The 23,406-nt window shown below is 51.9% G+C and overlaps 1 protein-coding gene across 2 annotated transcripts in view; it reads right to left on the bottom strand.

Moving 5' to 3' along the window:
• SLC25A48 (solute carrier family 25 member 48) overlaps window positions 1–23,406 on the bottom strand; it is a 43,072-nt gene that overhangs the window by 19,149 nt on the left and 517 nt on the right. For both annotated transcript variants that reach the window (XM_029941323.1, XM_029941324.1), the window contains exons 2-4: window positions 17,836–17,879; window positions 13,081–13,152; window positions 9,740–9,998 (exon numbers count right to left, since the gene is read on the bottom strand). In XM_029941323.1, the coding sequence (XP_029797183.1) occupies window positions 9,740–9,998; window positions 13,081–13,152; window positions 17,836–17,879 (375 nt within the window). The remainder of the gene's footprint in view (window positions 1–9,739; window positions 9,999–13,080; window positions 13,153–17,835; window positions 17,880–23,406) is intronic.

Here is a 23,406-nt window from a genome sequence, read left to right as displayed (position 1 = left end):
AGGGGCTGGACCAACCCAGATGCAGGCTGGGGTCCCCACAGATTTGCCACTGTTCCCCTCTTTTCGGAAGTCAGGGACATAGCCACAGAATCCTGCTGGGTCCTTCTCAGACACAAACTCCGAACAGTTTCATCTCTTTCCTTTCTGAAATAGTGCTCTTCAAGTTCTTCAATGGGCCATGAGTGTGGAAACAGGACCACCTGCCGAAACACAATGGCTGGTCACTGGCCCACAGCAGTAAGGAGGACCGGCTGCCAGGAACACAAAGGCCTGGCCACTCTCTGGAAGGGACAGTGCCACCGGACCTTTCTTGTGTGTGCAGAGTTGGAGACGGGATGGGAACGCAACATTATTTCTCAACAGTTCATTTTCTACAGAAAGTCCTTAACAAGTAAGCCATCCACAGATAAGGTCCTGCTGGTCCCCAGGTTTACCAAGTTTTCTGCGCTCAAACACTTCTAGGCCAGTGGACTCGCATATGCAAGTTGGAAGCATGGAATTATCTCAAGGGACCCACAAGTCGGTTAGCATTACAGATTCACAGAATTCCTAAAACATCTCACATACATGTATGACCATTTTACTCCTATAAGTAGGTGTTATTGTGGGGGATGCAACAAAAATTCACTTAAGTATACTAATTATCCATAGAAGCTGCTTGTCATATGAGCTTACTTAATCCATGGACACTTAAAGTACAGCTGCTCTTCTTTCGGTTGGACTCCATTGAATATATTTTAAAGGTATTCTTAGGAAAAGCTGGAATCACCCTGCCCCGGCACATGCCAGAGGCTCGACTCCCTATTAAAAGTTCTGTTCTGGATGCTGCTGTTTTCTGAGCGTGCAGTCCCTAACCAAGCAGGAGTCTCCTGATGACAGGAATGCCACACTATGGCTTGTCCTAGAGCATGATGACCCTGGACCCGACACGGTACGTGCCTCAACATCCATTTGGTAAACACTTGAGCTTCCAACCAGGCAGCGCTCAGGACCCTGGCCTCCCAAAGTTTCCCTCCCTAGCCTGGCATTCATCCAAGCCTGGCCCTGTCTGGTCCTTGGACCCGGGCTCTAGATCCTGGAAGAAACAAGCGACTGCACTGTTCCAAAATGCTACAGAAGCATGCAGTACGGTGGGTATACATCCTCCAGCAGACAGGCTGGGTGTAGCTTCTGGGACGTGGGTTTGAGCAGGCTGCTCAATCCCCTGGGCACTTCCTCAGAATGTTACCAACTGGGAAGCTCTTGCCCAGTTCCTGTTTCCAAAGAGTCCAGCAGCTTCCTTACAATCTGGAGAGTCCAAGACAGGCAGATGGTTTAGCAGAAAGAGCCCGGGGTTAGAAGCAGCTGGATTTGCTTTGTTGCTCAGTTGCTATTTACTGTACAAACTGGTAGAAAAGACTCAACCACACTGCTCCTGAGTTTCCTCATCCTCTACAAAAGGGGAAGAATAAATAGCCCGTCTATCTCTTTTGGCTTTTGTGAAAACTGACTGAGAATGTTTACTTGAGGCAGAGAATCCCTCCTATTTTTAGTATCCCTATCCTGATAGGACTCCAGATTCCGGAAGTGCTGAAATTGCAAACCTCAGGCAGCAGTGGTCTGAGGCCAAACCTACTGTGGAAGATTTGTGGATGCCGACGCAGGGCCAAAAACTACCAATGCTAGTGTCAAGTCCTGAATCAGAACACTGTTTGCCCTCGTCAAGTGATTTAAAGACCAAATGGACGTGTCACCCAGGTACTCAACCTGCACAGTGGTATGGGTTACAGTCATTCATCTCCGCTAGTGGTGTGGGACCACTGTTTGGAAAAGATTCGGCCAAACCATCCAGAATTCAAGGACTCTTCTTGAACTACATGGGTAAATACCTGGCCTCTTCACAAATTTCCTCCCTTCACTTTAGGGCTGCTCTTGCTCCAGCCCTCACATCCCACTGGCAGCCCACAGACTCCATGAGAAGAAGGCTTAGGCTATATGGTCCTGGCTTGTCTCCACTTCTTTGACATGCTCCAAGGGTGCCTGTCCTCCCACAGGGTCCCTCTCCTTCAGGAATTAAATGGACCAACACGGAGGGACCTTAGCATCAGTAAATCCTACCCTGCAATGGGAAAGTCTTGAAAAATCTGCTCTTTCAGAAGGCTGCTCCTCCCCAAGGCCAACCTGCTGAAGAAGAGTGTTTTCCTTGGCAGCCGCACATCTTTATGGTAGCAATAAAACTGTGTTGCCAAGAGACAAACTGAGGTAGTCAGGGCCTCCCGGGCACGGCTGGCGACTTTCCCAGCCAGACATTTCTGAAGATTCAGAGAAATCGGACAAATGGTTCCACCCCAGTGTGTCTTCATGCAGCTCCTAGAGCTCCGATGGCTTTGCGTAATGCTGCGTGGTTGCCTGCCCAGATCCAGCCCTCACGCGGCCCTCTCTGCTATCACCATTCCAGCCCTGTTCATCATCACCTAGGCACGCCCAGAAATCAGGCCCTTCTTCTCCTCAAACCCTGGCCGCACGCTCCCCTTCGTTCTGTTCAGATCATCTGGAACATGGTAGAGCCAGGCCTTCCGAGGAGGGCTCCCTCCACCCCTTCCTCTGGCTCTGCATCATGTTTTGTTTTTCTCTCACAGCCTGGAAACAAAAGGCTTTTTCTTCCCCCACCCCTTGGTCTCTGTCCCTAGTGTCACCTCCTCTTCCGTAATTCTCCCCTCCTGATTCCCTTTACATGACTTTGGTGACAGGGGTCTCCCCCAGGACTCTGCCTGCAGGGACCATGGAGTTGGACAGTGGGGAGCAATGCCCCAAAACAGGGCTTAACAGCTGACAGAGCACAGACACGTCTCATGACCTGAGCCTCAGTTTCCTTATCTGTAAGATAAAGGGAATGGTGTGATGATTTAAAGGTGGGGTCAAGTTCGCAGAGGGCCCGTGGTAGGGGCTCTGTCCCTGCTGACCACAGCTGCTGGTGTTACCCGAGCTCCTTCCCATCTCCTTCCAAGAGTTTTCCCGTCTGTCTCCTCCCTCTTCCTCTCTGAAGCTCACCTTGGCATTTGCACCTGATTCAGGACCTCCGCGGTCACTTCGCTGTCACACCCTTGACTATTCCTCCTGCCCTGCTATTCCAGCTGCGGTTCCTCGCACAGGAACCGAGCCCCACTCAGCATGTTCTAACTCAAGCCTGCCCTCCTGCCTGTCTCCAAAACAGCGGCAGGGACGGGAGGCATGTAGGGGTCCCCTGCTCCATGCCAAGCGCTGCCTCAACATACTTCACGTGCTGCTTAATTCCCTGTGGGGGGCGGGGGGGAGTTCCTCTCGCACAGTCACTTCCCTCTGATTCTCCATCACAGACGCCTCCAAAGGACCTCTCCACTCTACTCCCCAAGCCCACAGCCCTGGGCCCTCTGTTCCTGGCTCTCACCTGGTGTGGCAACAGCCCCCAAATCAGCCCACTCACCTCCCCTTCTTCTGAAGGCCAGATCCACCCTCCTACCACATGGCTCGGCGTGGTCGTGCCGGCGTCCGATGTGCCTCCCCGTGTGCTGAAGGGCACCTCGGCCCAGCCTCAGCTAAGAAATCTAAGCTGCTCAGGGGCGCCTGGGTGGCCCAGTTGGTTAAGTGTCCATATTTGGTTCAAGTCATGATCTCACAGTTCATGAGTTGGAGCCCTGTGTCAGGCTCTGTGCTGATGGCTTGGAACCTGGAGCCTATTTCGGATTCTGTGTCTCCCTCTCTCTCTGCCCTTGCCCACTCACACTCTGACTCTGTCTCTCTCAAAAATAAATAAACATTAAAAATATATTTTTAAAAGGAAACCCCAGATGTTCACAACTCACCCTGTACCTTCCCCTCCTTGCCTGAAACTAAGAACGGTTCACTCAGTTCTGTCACAGGCCTGCCTTTTCCCGCCTCCGACCCTGTCCCTACAGGTTTCCTCTGTTTCAAATACCTCTCCATCCCCACATTCTCCCCTCCCTCCAAAGCCTAGCCAGTATTCAAACACCCCATCACTGGCCACTTCCGCTCTGGAGCCTTCCTGATCTGCAGAGCCAGACTCCGAGGCTCCAGAGCCTTCCACAGGCCCTTCTCATGCTGCTACACATCTGCTTCCCCACCAGACTGCGTGCTCCCTGAAGGCAGGGGCTGTGTATCTGATACCTCTGCTTTATCAACTCTGCGCGGCTCAGGGTAAGAGCTCTGGAAAGGCTCGTGAATGAAGAAGCCAGAGATTGTGCTCTGATAGGCCTAACACTCAGCTCTTTGCCTCCAATAGGGCCTGGTGAAATCAGAGGCTGATCAGCACAGAGTTAATGCCGAGCCCTCCTCCTCCAGGCCCCAGACTCTGTTCTCCTTGGGATCTGGACATTAATTAGGCTCTTAATAAAAACACAGACCCCCCCAGACGGAGAAGAAGTGAGTGTGACTGGCCACGGAGCCCCAGGATGTGACTTGGCCCAGGCAGCAGGGGGACCGCTGACTCTGGGACCACAGCCCTGAATTCCAGTTCATGCCCAGCAGGGCACCCAGGGAGGCTCAAGGCCACACAAAGAGTAAGGATGACTTACAAAGGGAAGGTTTCTTCCCAGGTGCCTTACAGCCCAGGCCACATCCAACTGAACTCTGGCCAGCCTTTCCTTGCCAGCCAAGTGGCAGGGACGCCAGCGGAAAGTCACCCAAGTTTTCGTGAGGGTAACTGCTGTTTAGTATGTGGCAGGAGTCACAGCCAGAGGACTTCCCTCCCAACTTCAGCAACTGCTGATGTAATTTGGTAAAACATTCTGTACCACGATTTCACAATATGTGCCAAGAATCTTAAAAATGACCAGAACTTTTGACTCATTCACGAGTCAAAGAGCCCACACCTTTAGGGAAATAACCCTATGTTATTCCCTTATGGACAAGCTGCCTGAGCACACTATTATTTTCTTTTCTTTTTTTTAATTTTTGGTATGCTTTTTATTTTATTTTTTAAGGACAGAGAGAGACAGCGCGAGCAGGGGAGGGTCAGAGAGAGAGGGAGACACAGAATCTGACACAGGCTCCAGGCTCCGAGCTAGCTGTCAGCACAGAGCCTGACACAGGGCTTGAACCCATGAACCGTGAGATCATGACCTGAGCTGAAGCTGGACGCTCAACTGACTGAGCCACTCAGGTGCCCCCACACTACTATTTTCAAAAGAGGACACACCGTCAAAAACTTAGATGTCTATCACTGGGAAGATGCTTACATAAGTTTAATTGGACAGCTAATACTTAACTTCATGTTTGCAACAGGCGTTGTGCTGAAATCATCACATGTGATAAATCATTCCATTCTACTCCAGTTATGAGGTAGCTGCTTTGCCAATGGGGAAACTGAGGTTGATGGGTGATCCAGAGGTCCCGTGTTCTGGTGGAGGTAGGATTAGAAGCAGTAGTCTCACTCCAGAAACTGCATTTTTGCCTCACCGTATCATCCCTCTGGATACATGTGTGTCTGCGTGTGCTGTGTGCATCGGGGTGCAACATTGCACATCTATTTTAAATATTAGTCATCTATTTTAAATAATTTTATATGCTATCTTCCTAACATGGAAAATGTTTCTGTTATAATATGGACTTAATAACAGACTATGAAACTATATGAGGACAACCTCTTAAAATATTTTAATTTTGGGGGCTCCTGAGTGGCTCAGTGGGTTAAGAGTCTGACTTCAGCTCAGGTCATGATCTCATGGTTCATGGGTTTGAGCCCTGCACTGGGCACTGTGCAGACAGCTCAGAGCCTGGAGTCTTTCGGATTCTGTGTCTCCCTCTCTCTCTGACCCTCCCCTGCTCACACTCTGTGTCTGTCTCTGTCTCAAAAATAAACCTCAAAAAATTTTTTAAATATTTTACTCTTTAAAATACTTTAACTATTCAATTAAAATACATACATTATGTATTTAGAAACAGAAACACATTACTGTATTTGGACAGACATTTTCCCTCTACATTTAATGTTCTGTCTTTTGTACATTTGTTTTCAAAGCTTATTTTGAGAGAGAGAGAAACGACAAGTCAGGGAGGGCCAGAAAGGGAGGGAGAGGGAGGGGGAGAGGGAGACAGAGAGAATACCAAGCAGGCTCCACACTATCAGCACAGAGCCCACAGCAGGGCTCGAACCCACAAACTGTGAGACCACGACCTGAGCCCAAGTCAAGAGTCAGACACTTAACTGACTGAGCCACCCAGGAGCTCCATGTCTTTTGTGCATTTTCAACCATGGGTCACCACTCATAGATAATCGAGATGGACTCCCTCATGTTATATTTGCAAGCCTTCAGGTGAGCTGAACTCTGACCTTGTCATCGCCTCCATCCTAACGGTCACATGTCCCAAAGCGGAGATGCCAAAGGCCCCCTGCACTGAACTTCAGTACACGGACACAGTCCCTTGTCTCCACCCAGGAAGTGGTTTGGACGATTCTGGGGTAAAGCCACAGAACACGGACAGTCCCACAAGCCCTGCCCGAGGCTACCTGCAAAGGCCCATCTCAGCGGGCCTGACCCAGAGCCAAGACCACAAGCCGGTGGCCAGTACCAGCCATGCGCTGTCCAGTGCACACGGTGCATTGGGCTTCATGGTGTCCTGTTTGTGTCTGATTTCATTTTTAATTAATTGATCTGACAATTTCCAATCCAGGCCATGAAGCAACTGTGACCTGGGATAGGGGCGTAGCTGCCCTCTTAGACAGGACAAGGGCCACGCCTGCCATAGTCCCTGCCCCTCCCTACTGCCTTCCCTGGTGCCAAAACTGACTGCTTTGGTAACAGCAGAGCAATAGTGAAAGTGAAACATGTTCTGTGTCCATGGTTCAGTCAAAAGAGGAGAAATGAAATGTGAGTTAGGAGGGCTGTGGGTTACACGTAAAACCGAAGTGAGTACATTTTCCAGGCACTCCGCTCACTTACGGTACCTCCCGGGTCCCAGTGAGTCTCTGAGCTTTCTGTCTCTGGCCCAGAGGGCTCCCGAGGGACAAGGAAAAGACAGCTGCATCCTTCCCCCTTTCCTGGAGAGACTCCAGGCGCCAAGTACTGCTGGGCCCACAGCCCACCGGCCTGCCCTGCCCTGTCCCCAGCAGTGATCCTGCCCAGCACAATAGCTACCAAAGGCCTCCCCCCACCCTCTTCCCTGCCCCAGGCGGCTGGGGTGGGAGGTGAACAGCAGACCAGGCTGAGAATTCACACCCATCTGTTGCATTCCATGAGCTGTGCCTATTACCTGAACAACGTCATTCTGGAGACACGCCCCCAGCCCAAGTTCCCCCTCAAGACTGAAGCTGGGTTGGTGATAACTTTGTGCAAAGGCCTGAGTATTATCAACCCTGCCGAGGAGTCTCAGCTTCTTGAGGGGCAGACTTAGTGGGCGCTGAGTCCACTCCACCTCCTGCCAGGGGCATGACCTCAGGCCGTGCCTCAGGCTCCCCTTTGTAAAGGTCTGGGAATTGGGTTGCTGGGAAGATGCAACATACACAGAGCCCCTCACGTAGTGCCTGGCACAGGATACGGGCTCTGTAAGTACTGGCTACTCAGCCCCCACTGCTGTGATCCCGCTGAGCCCAGACCAGAGGAGCGCAGCTCAGGTGGATGCTGCATTATTTCTACCCTCCCTGTACTTGCCCAGGTGGACCACCTTTGTCCTCACACCTGCCAGATAAGCCCCGGGGCCCAGGGGCTAAGACTGGGAACTCAGCAGAGGTGAGAAAGGTTTGCCTGCAGGACACTCCCTTGGCTTCTTATTAAGAGCCTTCCCTGACTTCACAAAAGGCCAGCTTCTTGGCTCACTGAAAAGGACAGAATAAACACACGTTCATTTTCTATTGCTGCCTCAAGGGATTGACTGAAGACTACCAGGTTCCTTTGGGCACAACAGATGCACTCATAACAGAAGGCTGTGGGCAGGGTCCCACCTGTCCAGGAGTTGGGCCAAGAAATCACATCCCTCCTCCTCCTCCACATCCTGGTGGAGAGGGACAGGGAGGACACACTGGTCCCCATGTTGCCACTGCTCAGAGAGCTTATCCAGGAGACAAGGCCCCAGGAGCAGACACAGGCGACCCTCAGGGCTGTGCTGGCCTGGAGCAGGTGCTTACCTAGTGTGCTGGGTAAACCAACAAGGCTAGCAGCCATGCAGACCTTACGACATCAAGGTGAGGTATGAGATGAATAGTGCACACAATGTCAGGCATACGGTGAGCTGCTGCAGCCTTGCAGCTCCCTAAATCTGGCTGGTTGCACCCAGCTTTGGGGCCCTTCTTGGGTCTGGCCATTCCTTGACTGCCTCCCATCCTTCCTCCAAGCGCCAGAGGCTTTTAGCCTGGGCTCAGGATCTCTTGAAGTTCAGGTCTTGGCCTGCCAGGTTAGCCACTGTTCTAGCACCCTCTGTGGGGAAGCTAGGGGCTGGGGGAGGGCAGGACAGAGGATGCAATCACTTAATTTGCCTCCAAACATCCCCGGCTTTCCTAAGGAAGGCAGTTCTTCAAAAACAGCTCCCTTGGTGTCTGGGCTGGCCGTGCCTCGTCTCCCCTCAGGATGCACATGCACTTAACCAAGGAGGTGAAAGACTAGCCCTTTTTCCTCCCCTTCCAGGGTCAAGGTGCCCAGGCTGTGAAGGGTGCAGGTGAAGACTTCTCAATGGGAAATCTTGCAACATCTGGACCCAAAGAGTTTTAAGACTTAAGGCTTTCCTCAAATAGGAGACAGAAAACACCAGTTTGGGGGCCCAGACTCCTGGTTCTGTCTGTTCGCAATGCCCTCCATTCCGCCACATCTTTGCTTTTGCCTCGGGGACAGGACCACATCAGCAAGCTTCAGACATTTCTGTGAGGGGCAACCCTCTGATTCAACTAGACTGTACCAAGACGTGACTCAAGCAGATGGAGGTGGGATCCCCTTGCCTGTAGATCTCTGTGGTCCCAACGGGGCTGCGCCGTAACCTTCCGGACGAGCCAACCTGCTTGTTGTCCTGTATCACCCACATGCTGATGGTGACCGTGGGCCTGGGGGCACAGAGCGTCTTCCCAGGCATGTCCAGCCTGGTCCAGAATACCTCCTGGGCCAGACGAGATGTGCAGGCTAAATCAAGGCAGGAGAGCTTCTGAGCTAGAGGGCTCCCCAGGGCATTACCAGGGCTTTTGCCGTGGAGCCCAGCTGAGCCCCAGCCTCTGAGGGCAGAGACATCACATCCAAGTCATTCAAAGGGCTGTCAGGCAGAGGGGTCTTATCCACGAGAGCTGTCAGCCCAGACCAGACGTCTGAGGCGTCAGGAAGGACCACAGATCCAGCCTTTCCATTATACAGAAAGAAGGTGGCCCAGGCAGGGGCGTATCTTATCTGAGGAGACGAAGTACAATCAGAGCCAAGAACCCAACGTGGAGGGATTGAAATCTAAGACCCCCAGCTTGTCCTTCCTCGAGAGCTGGCACTGTCTATTCTGTACAGCAAGGGCCTTCCTGTTTTTTCCATCCTCCTTTATCAAACTACTTCCAGGAAAGGACACAGAAACTCCTTTCTCAGCAGAGAGGAAGTAACAGACTTGGCCGGTGGTGCAGGATTGCTGGGTAGCACCACAAGAAGTGAAGCTCTAACTGCAAAGTCAAGGAAGGGGAGAGACCCTCCAGACCAATGCAGACGCGCTGCTCCATGTAAAGGATATGAACAATGGCATCCCAGAGCCAGCAAGCCAGCCATGGGGCCTAGGCACCCAGGCGTCAGGACCCCTCCCCTACTCTTACCTTCCCGAAGCGGCTGTGTTTGCATCTGCAGCCGGATCTTGACGAGGTCTACGGGCGTGCCCAGCCCCACGGAGACTGTGCCGGCCACCACGCTGGCCAGGAGCAGGTCAGAGAGGGTGCCGGACGGGCTGGCTCCAGGCTCCCTGCAGCGATGCTGGCTAAGGAACCTCTGCATGTTACTGAAGACCCCGAACACCACCGAGTTGTAGATGGCGATGCTGGCCAGGGGAAAGGACATGCCCTTGAAGAAGCCAAAGACCTGCGGGAGAACCAGGGCAGTGGAGCATGAGGGCCTGGGGCCGCCTGCAGGCCAAGGCACCGAGCTCCCCACGCCGCCCTCTGCACGGGCCCTGCCTGCGGGGTGCCTGCAGGCTGGTGAGGGGACGCTTTGGGAAATCTAATCCTTATGTCAGTGACAAAGAAAACAAGAGGACACTGAGATGAGAGGAGAGACAGGCAGAAGAGGGGGTGTTCTCCACGCACGGGCAGGGCATTCTTGCCCAGGGGGAGAAAGCAGCATGTGGATGCCGTTTTGTGTCTCAAGTCAGGGTGTCCTGGGCGTGGACTCCGTGTCCTTGGGCTGGACTGATATCAGGCTGCAGGGGCACCTGGGTGGCTCCGTGAGTCAAGTGTGCGACCTCAGCTCAGGTCATGATCACACAGTTCAGGAGTTTGAGCCCTGCGTTGGGCTCTGTGCTGCCAGCTCAGAGCCTGGAGCCTGCTTCGGATTCTGTGTCCTCCTCTCTCTCTGCCCCTCCTCTGCTTGCACACTGTCTCTCTTCTCCTCTCTCTCTCTCTCAAAAAGAAATAAACATTAAAAACATTAAAAAGAAAAGAAATCTGTCTGCAAGGAGCTAGTGGGTAGCAGACTTGCCAAGTGCCACATACCCAAACATTCTTGGGAACATCTGCCATGTGCCAGGGGGACACAAGGGACACTCTAAGAAATCCTTGCTGCCCTCACTGCGCCCACACTCTGGGTGCAGGAAAGGGGAGGAGGGGGCAGGGCCAGACAAACTCATAGGTGACTAAGATTCAATGCGTTAAGTCTGTGGGGAGGGCCTAAGGGGGGCAGAGCCCCCAGAAGGCTTCTGTACATTCACAGAAACCACAGGAGAGAGGGCTGCAGGCTGAGGAGAGGGTCCTTTCCACACTGCACTCTTATTTTTATTTATTTATTTATTTATTTATTTATTTATTTATTTTTAAATTTTTAAATGTTTTTTAATTTATTTTTTTGAGAGACAGAGAGAGGCAGTGCGAGCGGGGGCGGGGGATCAGAGAGAGAGGGAGACAAAGAATCAGCTATCCGTCAGCACAGAGACCGACGCGGGGCTCGAACCCACAAACCATGAGATCATAACCTGAGCCAAAGCTGGACACTTAAGCAACTGAGCCACCCAGGTGCCCCCACACTGCACTCTTTTTAAAAATTTTTTTTAACATTTACTTAGTTTAGAGAGAGAGAGAGAGAGAGAGAAAGCAAGCCAGGGAGGGGCAGAGAAAGAAGGAGACACAGAACTGAAAGCAGACTCCAGGCTCTGAGCTGTCAGAGCCCAATGCAGGATTTGAACCCACAAACCATGAGATCATGACCTGAGCCAAAGGTGGACACTTAAGCGACTGAGCCACCCAGGCGTCCCCTCTGTACTGCACTCTTGAGGAACATCACAGACACTCCTCTGAAACCTGGAAAATTCCACAGGCCCTTGGAGGAGTCAGGCCAGCACATACTTTGAGCCCTGTGCCAAAAATCGAAACAGTACCAGGAAGATGTTATACAAACTCCAGGCTCCACACAAACCTGCTCATCCTGACTTAGGTGTGTGCACCCTACCCACCAGAGGCAGGCCACCTCCCACACGCACGTTCACACCATGCGGGTGCACACACACCCCATGCACACACAGCCTGCCACAGGTCCTCCCTCTGAGCTCCTTCAGATAACGTGGGACATCACTTAGCGCACAGAGCGCTGTGTCTCCAAGGCAGGCTCACAGTTCCCACAAACCCCCGGAGCGGGGACGCTGGCTGGCAGGCACTGAGGACCGCGTGTGCCAAAAAGGAGAATTCATGGCCACCTTTCAGGGGAGTGATGAATTGCACGTTGCCCAGAACGGCTAGAGTAAAGTTTGCAGTTCACTGTAAAGCAGCCCGTCGGGAGAGTCAGACACCCCGACAAAAACACACCTTTGAGGAGAATCCCCACGGGCAGACAGGAGGCTCTCGAGCCCTAGGGCCCCTCCTGTGAGATGGTGGTCGGCAATGGGGCCACATTTCCAGGGACTCAAGGGAAAGACCGGGGCTGCCACCGGGCTTACAGCTGACCGCCTCTTTAATTGTCATTTCATCTTTGGTGATAAAATGTATTTTAAACTCCCCAAAGAAGGGCCTCAGAAAGTCATTAGAAACCACATGCTAGTTCTCAAGAAGGGCGCCTGATCCCCTCTATAAAATATTATTCAAAACTGGGGCACCGGGGTGGCTAAGTCAGTGAGGCATGCAACTTCTGATTTCAGCTAAGCACGTGTGCACATGCTCTCTCTCTCTCTCTCTCTCTCTCTCTCTCTCAAAAATAAACAAACTTAAAAAAAAAAAGCAGGGCGCCTGGGTGGCTCAGTTGGTTAAATGACTGACTTCGGCTCAGGTCAGATCTCAAGTTCGTGGGTTCGAGCCCTGCGTCAGGCTCTGTGCTGACAGCTAGCTCAGGGCCTGGAGCCTGCTTCGGATTCTGTGTCTCCCTCTCTCTGCCCCTCCCCCAGGCATGCTCTGTCTGTCTCTCTTAAGAATAAATAAAAAACATTTAAAACATTTTAAAAAGTAGTATTCAGTTTTTCCCTTGGAAAAGGAAAATCTTGGGCCCCCTGTTCTCAAGAAACCTGAGGTACAAGCCAGCGCTGGACATCTGGAATCTGAAGGGCCTGGCTCCCACCACAGGAAGGGAAGCCAGTGAGCACGTGGTTTAGTGGCCTCTCATTTGGCTTCGAAAATTGACAAGTCACTGCTTTCATAAGAATTCTCCTCCCTGTGTTTCTAAATTCCTTAGAATTCCTCCAGAGAGGTTACACAAAATCAGGTTTTTTTCATCAGTAACACTGCACGAGGTGGCAGGGCTAAGGGTAGGTGACACAGGTATGTGAGATGTGGTGTGAGGTGAGGAGGGAGGAGGCAAAACTGAGCCAGAAGTGACGGAGCAGGCATGAACAGGCCTCCCGCCTGATGGGCTGGCGGCAGGGCTGTGGCCCCCGGGCCCCCGGGCCTCGGCAGGCTTCGAGCTGTTTGTGGGAGTCCCCCGGCGGGTAGGGCCCCAGCCCCCCCCCCCCGGGGAGGGGGGCACTTACACTCTCCCTCCGGTACACGGTGCGGATGCAGCTGAAGGTGTTCCCATAGTTGACACCGGCCTGCAGGCGCGTCTGCGGAGAGATGCGACAACGTGAGGGCCCAGGCCGAGATCATCCACGTCCCCGCTGCCCCAGAGCTGTAGACCTTGTGGCGCCGAGGCCCAGAGCGGGGATGGCCCTGCCCCAAGTGACCCAGCCCGCAAGGACGGCTGGGTTTCTGTCCCCACCAGGCCGTGCCCTGTCTTCTACCTGCACCGCCTCCCGCAGCGTCCCATTCAGACCCTGCTGAATGGAGCGGAAGTCTTCCTGGCCTGAGCGAAGGACAAAGGCCTGTTTGTTGTTCTGAAATGATGCTAGAATGATGAACATGTGATCCCTATCTCCTGAGTACGAAAACTAATGCATGGTCCCGCCCCATCCGCTGTCCACATTCGTCCATCCTGGACAAGTGAGCAGAGTCCTTGTCCTTCCTGCCCCCCAGAACCCTTTCATCTCCCCCCTGGATGATGGCTGGTCTCCCCACCAGCCTGTACTACCTCTCTCACCCCTTCGCCTGTGTCTACACAGCCAGCACACTGTTCTCTTCCAACAACAGGGAATCACATCACTGCTATTCAAAGTCGGCTGGCGGCTTCCCATCAAACTTACAGTAAACCCCACACTCTCAACCCATGTCCAGGAGGCTGGGGACGGCCGGCCTCTCACCCCTGCATGTCATCTTCTCTATGCCCCTGCCCTCTGTGCCCACCACGTGGCATACCCACAGGCCCTGGGATGTCACTTTCTCCCTTCCTCTCCCCACCTGTCATTTCTACCAGTTCTTCCTTCCCCCAAAAGGCTCTTCCAGCAACTGCTCATCTTCTAGGTCTGAACTTAAATGTTGCAAAGGTGTCATTTTTCTGTTTACTTATGGTTTATATGGGCTCCCTATGGCAGAACCGTCTCAGATTTCCCTCTTGTCCCCACGCTGAGCATGGCCCTGCCATGTGTCCCCTTTGCACTGGCTGAAGGAGGGGCCGAAGGGGAAGAGGTGGTGTCCTGGGATGGAGCTCTGGGACCACAGGCATGGGTTGATAGTCACGGAGGGTCTGAGGAAGCTCACATAAGAGACAGGGCCCCTCCTTGAGCTGGTAAGAAGTAGCCCTGAGAACCACAGAAGGAATGATCTGGACCTCTCAGAACCCAGGGCCGAGGGACGACCAAGACCCAGGGTGCAGACTAATACTTGGCGCTAACCGCCTGAGCTGAGCCTACAGCAGCACAGACTTAGTGAGGGTCTCTGAGGGGAAACTCAGGGGCGATATTTTTCTGCCCCGAACTGCATTTCATTTTCCAACTTCCCTGCAACAGACAGGGGTTGCGTGCATTATTTTTAGCTTACATAATTTAAAAATAATTTTAAGAACGCAACTCATGTGGGAATACATTTTCTAAATAAAAAAATTCTAGGGGCGCCTGGGTGGCTCAGTTGGTTGAGTGTCCAACTTCGGCTCAGGTCATGATCTCATGGCTCGTGGGTTTGAGCCCTGCGTCGGGCTGTGTGCTGACACCTCAGAGCCTGGAGCCTGCTTCAGATTCTGTGTCTCTTTCTCTCTCTGCCCCCCCCGCCCCGTTCACGCTCTATCTCTCTCTGTCTTTCGAAAATAAATAAATGTAAAAAAAATTTTTTTTTAATAAAAAGTAAAAGAATTCCAACATTCTCTCTCCCCACCTCTTCCCTGAGCTAATAACCATGGCTAAAAGCTCGGCAGACATTCATCACAACAGTGTTGTAAACCCACATGGCCACAAGCAATGTGTAGCGCTCCTATAGTTACAATACATAAATGGTACCCCATGTTTCCTAAGGATTACTTTCATAATCAGAGAAATGTACTGATTGACTCACTCCACTGGTACTATTGAACGCCTATCTGATAACAGTCACTGAGGCACTCAGGAGATTTCGTAGGAGAGAAAGCAAACTCCTGGAACTTATACTCAAGCAGGGAAGGAAACAGCAGCCAATCAAAGGTAATTCCCAACCAAATATATATCCTAGATGATAACAGGTGCCATGGAGAAAAATAGGCCCAGGGTCAAGAGTGCGGAGTGGTTGAAGGAAAATGCAATATTAAATTGGGTGGAGGCGGAGACACCCCAGAAGGTGTAGCAAGATGAGAACCGGGCTTCCCATTAAGCAAACCCACAGAGGTCTACCTTGGGGTAGGGTATCCCCAACCATGATGACAACATAGGCAAGAGGAGGTGGGCACGGGCCTCTCTCTTGTCCCCCATTTAAGACTGGCATTAAGAGGCCAAACGCCCTCTCCCACGGGCCCTGGCACTGACGAGGGCTGCCTCTGGGTACTGAATCCACCAAACGGTTGAGTCCCCAAGAACAATCAAGTTCCTCTGAAAAACTCAAGGGCTTAGTCACGCAAGCATATCATACATGCGGAAACTCAACCCAAGAGTCAAACCCAGATCACAGCACAGTTTCAAAACCAGGGAGCGATGGTCTCCCAGCCATGCTGAGCCTTGAGGTGACCACCCCTGCAGCCAGCAGCACAGGGCACCATCACCACAGGTGCTGGTGTTCAGTGCAGGACAGCGGCACGCCTGGGGAAACACGGGGCACCTCACAGAACTTCTTTCACGGGATCCCACAAACGCTAGGCAGCACGGATACTATCCCCATTTTACAGATGGAGAAAGCGGACTTCCTCTATTCATTTCCTACTGCTGCTGTAACGAATTATGACAAACGTAGCAGCTGACACCAATGCCTCTTTGCTCTCTACGGTTCACTAGCTGGTCTAAAGGCAGCTGAGCCCTGATTCGCAGACCCTGGTCACACTGCACCAGGCAGACACCCCAAATGCCCTAGCTGTGCCGACAGCCAGGTGAGAATCCGGATCCCAGCTTTAGGGCCACCAAGAAGCCACAGGCAGGCTCTCCTACCTGTGATGAGGTGGCCAAGGGAGGGGATGGACCCTGACCAGGTCCTTTTAGCGTGGCTCTTCCAAGCACAAGCCCTGGGACCTTGGACAAGTCACAACTCACTCCCAACAGCATGTGTTCATCAGGATACAAACGGCTCACCTATTACGCTAGCCTTGGTGCCACAGTGACAACCTTCGCCACAGCCCCACCAGGAGGTGCTCTGTGCCCATTTTTCAGATAAGGAAAGCAAGGCTCGAGGGGCTGCAGCCCCATTACAGGAAAGCAGGGGGAGGCAGAGACTGTCCTCCAGGTGACACAGACTCTGAGCCTCTTGCTCAGACCTTTCTCAGACAGAGACTCCAGAGAAAACATCAGCCAGAAGACAGGAAGGAAGGAGCGTGTTCTGGGGAGTAACAAGGGGCACATCCCTGGCAGGATGCAAGGCCAACCACGTAGGCTGGCATCACCAGGCTGGTGTGCTGAGCGGAGACGTTCTCAGGCTGGGCAGAGACTGGATTTATATATCAGAAAGGGGCAGAGCGGAGAGGAGGAAGAGACCTCTAGCCTTTTCAGGTGGCCAGACTGGCTGTGTGGGAAGGGCACGCCTCCAACCAGCTCCACCAGCCGCAGGCCATGCTGGGGGTAAGGGAAGGACACTCCCCGCCCCCCCCCGCCCCCCGGGGCCACAATGGTTCCCTTTGCCAGAAATGTAGGCAGAAGGCCCACAGGGGCAGGGATTGGACCTGTTTGGTCTACTGATGCCTTGCTATCCCCATATGGCCTACAAAGTCCCAGTGTCTGGGGTGTGTTTCATGTCTGAGCAAAAGACAGGGCCATATGGGGGACACAAGGAGCCAGGAAATACCGTCAATTATTCAAGACAAATAGGCTGATCCGCTACCAAGAAGAGAGCAGGTCTGGGCTCTGACCTAGGAGGGGTGCTCGGTCCCAAAGGGAAGAAGATGGGGAGAGAAGGGATTGTAGCAGCCGGCTGGGAAGGGCCCGCGAAGATGCTCTCTGCGCGAGATCCAGGCAGAGCTTTAGCTGTGGACGTGCAGCTCAGGGGCGAGAAGGCACTATTTGTGACCATGCTCTCACGGTAGGGCTCTGAGTCCTAGGGACAGGTGGCAAGGATGCGGGTGGGGTCACCTCATTCCTCAATGCTTTAACCTGTTATATGACCTAAGGCAACCCCCTCCCCTTTCTGGGCCAGTTTCTACACCTGTCAAACAAGGGGCCTGGATGATCCCAATGGCAGGTGGCCCCACTGAGTCCTCGCATCCCACGCACTGAAAGCCTCCAAAGATGAAGGGCTGACCCCTCTTCTCTGAACTCTTATCCTATAGCTGCTTTCAGGAACCAGATCAGCACCAGCAACACCGGCCATGCTTTACCCCCACGCAGTGTCCCCACCTCAGTGCCACTGCCCACGCGGCTCTCTCTACGCCTGGAACATCTTCTCGAATCACCTAAAACCCAACCTTAAATTCTGGACCTCAATGCCACCTCACATCAGAAGCCATTCCTGGTTTCTTAGTTCCACAGACACTGGCAAGGGACACTCACCGTTGCTCTGGCCCCTCCCCCACAGCCCATGAGAACCTGGCGGCAGAAGCGGAGCATTCACAAAAACAAAATCACTGCCAAGGAAGGAGAGGAGAATGATGATCCAAACCAGTCCTCCTGGCACCCCACCTCCCCTGGGCTGGCACAGAGAATCTGCCCTGGGCTGAAGACCGTCTTGGAATCAGAAACGGCAGACACATTCCTGGAGGCAGACTCACTCTAGGCCCCCTTCCAAGAGGTAATGGCAAACATGGTTTGAAGTACCTTGACCGTGTCCAGAGGGTGGCCCACAATGACGCTGGCTGCACCTGCAGAGCAGAGAAAAGGACCCGGTCACTCAGCCCCTGGGCTCCTCACATGCACTGGCTGGCTCTTGGGATAAGACTGAGGCTCAGGCACTCACACTCATTCACTGTCTCAATGCCCAGCTGCCTCCCCCGCCCCAACGTGCTAGGCCCTGCCAAAGGCACTGAGGAAGGCAGAGAAAATGAAGTAAAACCTGGGCTCTCCCTCAAGAAACAAGCACCCCAAAAATGGACAGTGAAGGTGCTGGGAAGACTGGATACCTGCACGCCAAAGAAGGAAGCTGGACCCCTACCTCACACCACACACAAAAATGAACTCAAAATAGACCAAAGCCCTGAATGGAAGCACTAACGCTATAAAAATCATTTACTAAAATGCAGAGGAAAAGCTTCACGGCTTTAGATGGGCAACAGATTCTTAGACAGGGACACCAAAACACAAATAACTAAAGAAAAAATAAGTTGGGTATCATAAACCTTAAAAACGTTTGTGCAGTGAAGGACACTATCAAGAAAGTGAAGGCAACTTACGACACGGGAAGAAGTGTCTGCAAATCATGTATTTGATAAGGGTCTAGTATCCACCATTTATAAAGAATACTTACAACTAAAAGCAAGGATTTTTTTTAAGGGCAAAGGACTTGATGAGGCATTTCTCCAAAGAAAATACACACATGACCAACATGTACATGAAAAGATGCCTAACATCCTTTGTCAGTAGGGGAATGCAAATCAGCATCACAGTGAGAAAGAGTCCCCCTGTCCCCTACTAGGATGGCCCTAATTGTTTCTCGGGGTTTTTTTGTTTTGTTTTGTTTTGTTTTTTGTTTTTAAGGAAAATAAGAAGGGTTGACAAGGATACAGCCAAAAAGTGGGAAAAGTCCAAATGTCCATCACGGGGTGAGGGAGCCAATAAACCATGGTTCATCCACACGATGGATGCTGTTAGACATAAATAGGAACGCAGTGTGGATTCTCGCTGCTGTGCGGATGAACGCCGGAGGCGAGATGCTGCGCACACAGAAGGTCACGTATCATCTGATTCCATTTACATGAATTCTCCCGAACAGGCAAATCCACAGAGAGAGAGAGCAGACAAGTCGTTGTCAGGGCTTGGAGAGAGCGGAGATAGGAGTGACTGCCTGTTGGACCCAGGGACTTCTTTGGGCGTGAGAAAAATCTGGAACTAGACAAGGGGGGGACTGTGGTACAACACTGTGACTGTATGGAATGCCACTGAACTGGACACTTTAAAATGGTTAATTTTATGTTATGTGAATTTTGCCTCAAATAAAACGGGGAGGGTATGAGGAGAAAACCCAGAAATTTTTGGTTACCTAATAGGTCACCTCATCTTTTCTATACCTCACTTTTAGCATATGTAGGTCAGAACAGTATTAGCACCTACGCACGGTTCCACTGTAAGAGTGAATGAAACAAGGTAATGATTTTAAAGTACCAGCAGAGTCCTGGCTCTTACAGGCTGTTGAAAGAGAGGTGCCAGGGCGCCTGGGTGGCTCAGTGGGTTAAGCATCCAATTTGGGCTCAGGTCATGATCTCACGGTTTATGGGTTTGAGCCCCGCCTCAGGCTCTGGGCTGACAGCTCAGAGGCTGGAGCCTGCCTGGGATTCTGTACCTACCTCTCTCTGTGCACCTTCCTTGCTTATGCTCTGTCTCTGTCTCTCTCTCCCTCTTTCTCAAAAATAAATGCTAAACAAAAGAGAGAGAGAGAGAGAGAGAGAGAAAGAGAAAGAGAGAGAGAGAGAGAGAGAGAGAGATATGCTGCCACTATCCAATTCTGTTTTTGTTTTGTTTTTAAAAATGCCTCCTTCTTTTAAAAATATTCTGGATTTTTCTTCTCATAGAAAAATGCTGATTTACACATGTAATCACAAGGCTTGCACTGTTTCAGTGGAAAGCAAGGCTGCCCCGAGGCCACGCAGACGAAGAAGCCCTTGTGGAAGAAGCTGGCCGAGCGGTTGAGATGGGAACCAATCCCCTACAAGGAATTCTCCGTCAGGCAGATGAGGAAGTTTCTCTGCCAGCAGCAGTGACATAATCAGGCGGGGCAGTCCTAGGAGAGTAGATGGGTGGAGGGACAGAGGAAGCAGCTAACCCCAGAACCTGCAGGTGCCTGTCAGCCCCTCCTTCCCACGGAAGTGGACAGAGGCAGAAAGGGGACAGCCGGTCGCAAGTTCACTCTCCAGGAATCCCTCCCAGCAGGGGCAGAAAGGGCCTCTGGTCCCCGGACTCCAGGTGTTTCCTCCCTCGTGAGTGCATCCCTCCCCCCGGGTGTCCCTTGGCCCCGGGGAAGCAGACCCAGAGCCCACCGGGGACGTGCGTCTCCCTGGTCATTCCTTAGCCCACCCATCTGAAGGCAGGGAAAGCAAGATATGAAACGAGGCAATCAGGTCAGTGGTTTTCAGACCAGAGGACCTCACAGAACAGTGAAACTTCAAACAAAATGCAAAGGATGCGATGGTGAAATTTTATTATGCAAGTTCCTTAATTAAGAAAGAAAACAGCTACCAATGAGTATAGGAGTTAAGACAGCTCTGGCGTCAGACTCTCTGGGATGGGATCCTGGTGCTCATGCCAGATGCACGGCCTTGGACAAGTCCCCTAATGCCCCTGTGTTCCCATTTCCTCATCCGTGAAGTGAGGATCTTGATGATGAGGATGTAAAACCTCGCTGGGGTAAGAAAGGAATATATGAATAGACAGAGGGGTGCACAGTGTATGATTCAATTTATACGCAATGCCAAGAAAAGACTAATATATACAGCCAGAAAGGAAATCCGTGGTTGCTCTGAGGGAGGGGACGGAATTTAAGCGTAAATACGCATGAAGGAGATTATGGGGGAAGAAAATGTGTTGCAACAATTTGACGGTAAAGGGCTGCACCGCTCCTAAAGTTGCTAAAAATTATGGAATTGTATACCTGAAATGAGGGTATTTTATGATATGTAAAATAACCTCAAGGAAGTTATTTTAATATTTACTTATTATTTCTTTATTTATTTATGTTGATAGAGGGCATGCATGTGGGTGAGGGGCAGAGGGTGAGGGAAGGAGAGGAAGGGAGGGAGAGAGAGAGAGAGAGAGAGGGAATATCTCAAACAGGTTCCATACTTAGCATGGAGCTGGACATGGGGCTCGACGTGAGGCTCCATGCAGGGCTCAACCCCATGACCCTGGGATCACGACCTGAGCAAAATCAAGAGTCAGACACTTAACTGACTGAGTCACCCAGGTACCCCACAGTAAAGTTGTTTTAAAAATACATGTGTGTGGCGGTGGGTGGTGGTGGGCACCTGGGTGGCTCCATCAGTTGTGGGACTCTTGATTTTGCTCAGGTTATGATCTCAAGGTTTGTGAGTTGGAGCCCCGCATCAGGCTCAGGGCTGACAGTGCAGAGCCTGCTGGTGATTCTGTCTCCTCTCTCTGCCCCTCCCCCACTAGCAGGTGCTCTCTCTTCCCCTCTGTAAATAAATATATAAACAAACAAGTAAATAACAACTTTAAGAAATACATGTGGGGGGCCCTGCATTGAGCAATGGACTCCTGATTTTGGCTCAGGATGTGATCTTGCAGTCGTGAGATGGAGGCCCATGTTGGTCTCTACAATGAGTAAGGAGTATAGTTGGGATTCTCTCTCTCCCTCTCTCTCTGCACCTCCCCAGTTTGTTCTCTCTCTCTCTCTCTCTCTCTCAAAATAAATAAACATAAAAAAATACATGTGGCCCTTAACCAGCATCTCTTACCTACTAAGTATTCAGTTACTACCCTCACCTTCACTTCACAGAAGAAAGCCTCCAAAGCAAAAAACAAAAATATTAACGTCAAGAAAATGAGGAAGGGGCACCTGAGTAGCTCAGTGGGTTAAGCATCCAGCTTCAGCTCAGGTCACAATCTCACGGTTCATGGTTTGAGCCCCGCATCAGGCTCTGTGCTGACAGCTAGCTCAGAGCCTGGAGCCTGCTTCAGATTCTGTGTCTCCCTCTCTCTCTGACCCTCCCCTGCTCACACTGTGTCTCTCTGTCTCTCAAAAATAAATTAAAAAATTAAAAAAAGAAAAGAAAATGAGGACAACGCAGAATAAAGAACTGTCCCCTGCTTACTGTGTGACTTGGGGAGGGCACGTGGGTCATCACAGACCTAGAGCTACTCTGATAGCTTTACCCTCTAGGGCATTTCTCAAACCAAGCCAGGGGCAGCCCTACTGATGTTGGTCTGGCCACTTAATGGGACAGCCTTAAGCAGTGAAGGCTCCCCCTCAGAAGGTACATGGTTGTCCAAAGAGGGCCTCAGGGCACCTGGGTGGTTCAGTCGGTTAAGCATCTGACTTGGTTTTGACTCAGGTCACAGTCTCGAGGTTTGTGAGTTCGAGCCCAACATCCAGCTCCAGGACAATGGTGGGGAGCCCGCTTGTGATTCTGTCTCCCCTCACTCTGCCCCTACCCCACTCACTTAAAACTTAAAAAAAAAAAAAAAAAAAAAGAGAACCTGGATATGGCCAGTGACACTCTGGGTACAGCCCCTGGACAGTAAAATTAGCACAGGGTGGTCTCAGTCTGACTCAAGACAGCCTGTAAAAAGAGCTGCTTCTGGTAGAAGGAAGGACCTCCACTCATGACAGTGAGAAGCAGGAAAGAAGTAGGAGTGGCCACCAGAAAGGGATTTGAGGATACTATCTGGTCTGTTGCTCTCATTGTTTCATTTTCCTTTTTCTACAAATCTCCTGGTCTTCCCAGAACCCTTGGTGGGGCACAAGCATGCTAATTATAGCCTCTGCCTCAGCCCCTCAGGTTTTTAGTTTTGTTTTTGCTTCTGTCTTTGGGCAGGGACTGCGTTTGCCAGCATCCCTTTTGTGATGATCTTCTTAGATGGGGACAAAAGAAAGATAATAGTTTACACAAAGTCAAGTCCTTCTCCAACCCTCCCTAAGCCCTGTCAGTAGCTGAGAAAAGAGGAGAAATAAACCTACTGGAAAGAGAAGATCAGAGAAGCAAGGCCCACCCAAACCCATCCCAGGTCCCGCAGGCAGCGGCTGCACCAGCAGCTCAGAGGGACGACGTGGTCCAAGAGTGCTGGGAGGGGAGACCCGACAGCTGACAAGGGCTGAAAACGGGAAGTTCCTTCCTCCTATCTGGCAGTGGGCACCTGCCGCCAGGAGCTGGGCTCCGAGATCCCCGCGTGCTTCAGCCAGCGCTCCTTCCGGGAACGACCTGATGGCCAAGCCGGTCTCTATCCCAGGCCTGTAGCAACAGTCACCCTCACCCACAAGTTCTTGCAGTCAGGACCCCAAACTCGGGCGCGCATCCAGTCTCCGAAGGTGTGTGCGCGCCCGGACTCTCCATTGGCTGTCGGCTTCGACGTCCGGTTTAATCGTTACCGGAGCCACTTGGGCAGGTCCTCACTTTGAGGCAAAACCGGAGCTCAGGGAGAAGCTGCAAGACTGGCGGGGGTCAGGCCCGGCCACAGGGCAGGGCCGGCGAGGCCAGCAGCCCCGGGGCGGCGGGGCGCTCC

This window comes from Suricata suricatta, chromosome 6 (genome assembly GCF_006229205.1).
Source record: "Suricata suricatta isolate VVHF042 chromosome 6, meerkat_22Aug2017_6uvM2_HiC, whole genome shotgun sequence".
Classification (NCBI taxonomy): Eukaryota; Metazoa; Chordata; class Mammalia; order Carnivora; family Herpestidae; genus Suricata; species Suricata suricatta.
Note: the sequence above shows the minus strand (reverse complement) of the source record. Positions and strands in the feature narration are given on the sequence as shown.